General features: G+C 61.9%; 1 protein-coding gene across 1 annotated transcript in view; it reads right to left on the bottom strand.

Annotated features, from left to right (window-relative positions):
* Window positions 1-598: 598 nt before the first annotated feature.
* The window catches only part of ETH_00039965 (uncharacterized protein), a gene marked incomplete at both ends in the record, with an annotated part of 1,237 nt that continues 301 nt past the window's right edge, over window positions 599-1,534 (bottom strand). Inside the window, 2 exons of the mRNA XM_013373833.1 lie at window positions 599-856; window positions 1,164-1,534. Of these exons, the coding sequence (XP_013229287.1) occupies window positions 599-856; window positions 1,164-1,534 (629 nt within the window). The remainder of the gene's footprint in view (window positions 857-1,163) is intronic.

The following is a 1,534-nucleotide window of genomic DNA, read 5'->3' as shown; positions in this document are numbered from 1 at the left end:
CTGCGAGTTGGCTAGCTAGCTGCTGGCAGCTGAAGCTGCTGCTGCGCTGCTCCCGAAGCAGCAAAAACTCACCAAAGGAGAAACGCCTTGAGTAACAGCAATTCGGTAAGCTGCTTCCATCTCCACCCACTCCTGCAGCCGCTCACACAAGGCGCCCCTGCAGCGCAGCAGCAGCAGCAGCAGCAGCAGCAGCAACAGCAGCAGCAGCAGCATTGCATGGGAGAAGGAAAGCCGCAGGGAGCAACGGATGAAACCTTGGGAGGACGCTTAGGGCTCGCTGAACTGCTGCTAGTGCTGCTGCTGTTTGCTGCTCCTGCCAGTGTTAGTGCCGCTGCTGCTGCTGCTAGTGCTGCTGCTGTTCTCGCCACTGCTTCTATTGCTGCTGCTACTGCTTTTGCTGCTAGTGCTTCTGCTCTTCTTGCCGCTGCTTCGAGTGCTAGTGCTGCTACTGCAGGTGCTGCTGTTGTTCCTGCTGCTGCTGCCAGTGCTGGTGCCCCTGCTGTAGCTAGGGTTACTATTCCTACTCCTGCTGCTGCTCCTAGTGCTCGCGGTGCTGCTGCTGCTCTTGCTTGTGCTGCTGCTGCTGCTGCTACTGCTGCTACCCTTCTCGTTGCTGCTGTTGTTCTGCTGCTGCTAGCGCCCGCACTGCCGCTGCTGCTGCTAATGCTAGCACTTCCGCTCCTGCTGCTGCTGCTGCTGCTGCTGCTGCTGCTGCTTGCCTGCAAAGCCAGTAGGCCCCCAGCTCCGGAATGGCCCCCGGAGCTGGTGCTGCTTCTCGCTGGCCTCGCTCTGTGAGATCTTTCCAAGAGAGAGCAGCTGTGGTCAGCCGCAGCAAAGTGACGTCGCCCTCCAGGTCCTAGCAAACCGCAGCAGCAGCAGCAGCAGCAGCAGCGGCAACGGTAGCATGGGGTGCAGCAGCAGCAGCAGTTGCAGCTGCTAGGGCCGCACCGGCACCAGCACCATCTGGGGCTCAGATACACTCCGACTATAAAACTGTCCGCACCCAAAACACTATTGCGGCTGCTGCTGCTGCTGCTGACCTTGCTGCTGCTGCTGCTGCGGCTAGTGCTCTCAACTCTGGCCAAATGACACTTCGCACTAGACAGCTGGTAGGTAGCAGCAGCAGCAGCAGCAGCAACAGCAGCAGCAGCAAAGAGGCTCACTGCCAGAAGAGCAGCCAGAGACGGAGCAATGGGCCGCGGTGCAGCAAACTCCTCCCCACTGCCCAGAGAAGCAGCAACGCAGCACTCGGGGCCCCACACTTTGCTGCTCCCGTTCACAGCCTCTTGCGTGAAGTCACCGCTGCTGCTGCTGCTGCTGCTGCTGTAGGCTCCCTGAGGCAGCTGCCCCTCAATCCACTGCTGCTCTATGTTTGGGGGCCCCTGGGGCCCCTGGGGCCCTAGGGGCCTCTGTGGGGTGTTGAGCTCCTGGGGGCCTCTGGGTTGCTGCGCCATAGCTTCATATGTGGTTGCAGTGGCCTGGGGGGCCCCCTGGGGGGCCCCCTGGGGGGGCCCCTGCGGGGGCCCCTGCGGGG

Source organism: Eimeria tenella, genomic scaffold, assembly GCF_000499545.2.
Source record: "Eimeria tenella Houghton genomic scaffold, Eth_scaff1780, whole genome shotgun sequence".
NCBI classification, from domain to species: Eukaryota; Apicomplexa; class Conoidasida; order Eucoccidiorida; family Eimeriidae; genus Eimeria; species Eimeria tenella.
The sequence above is the reverse complement of the archived record's forward strand: the minus strand, read 5'-3'. Positions and strand labels throughout refer to the sequence as shown.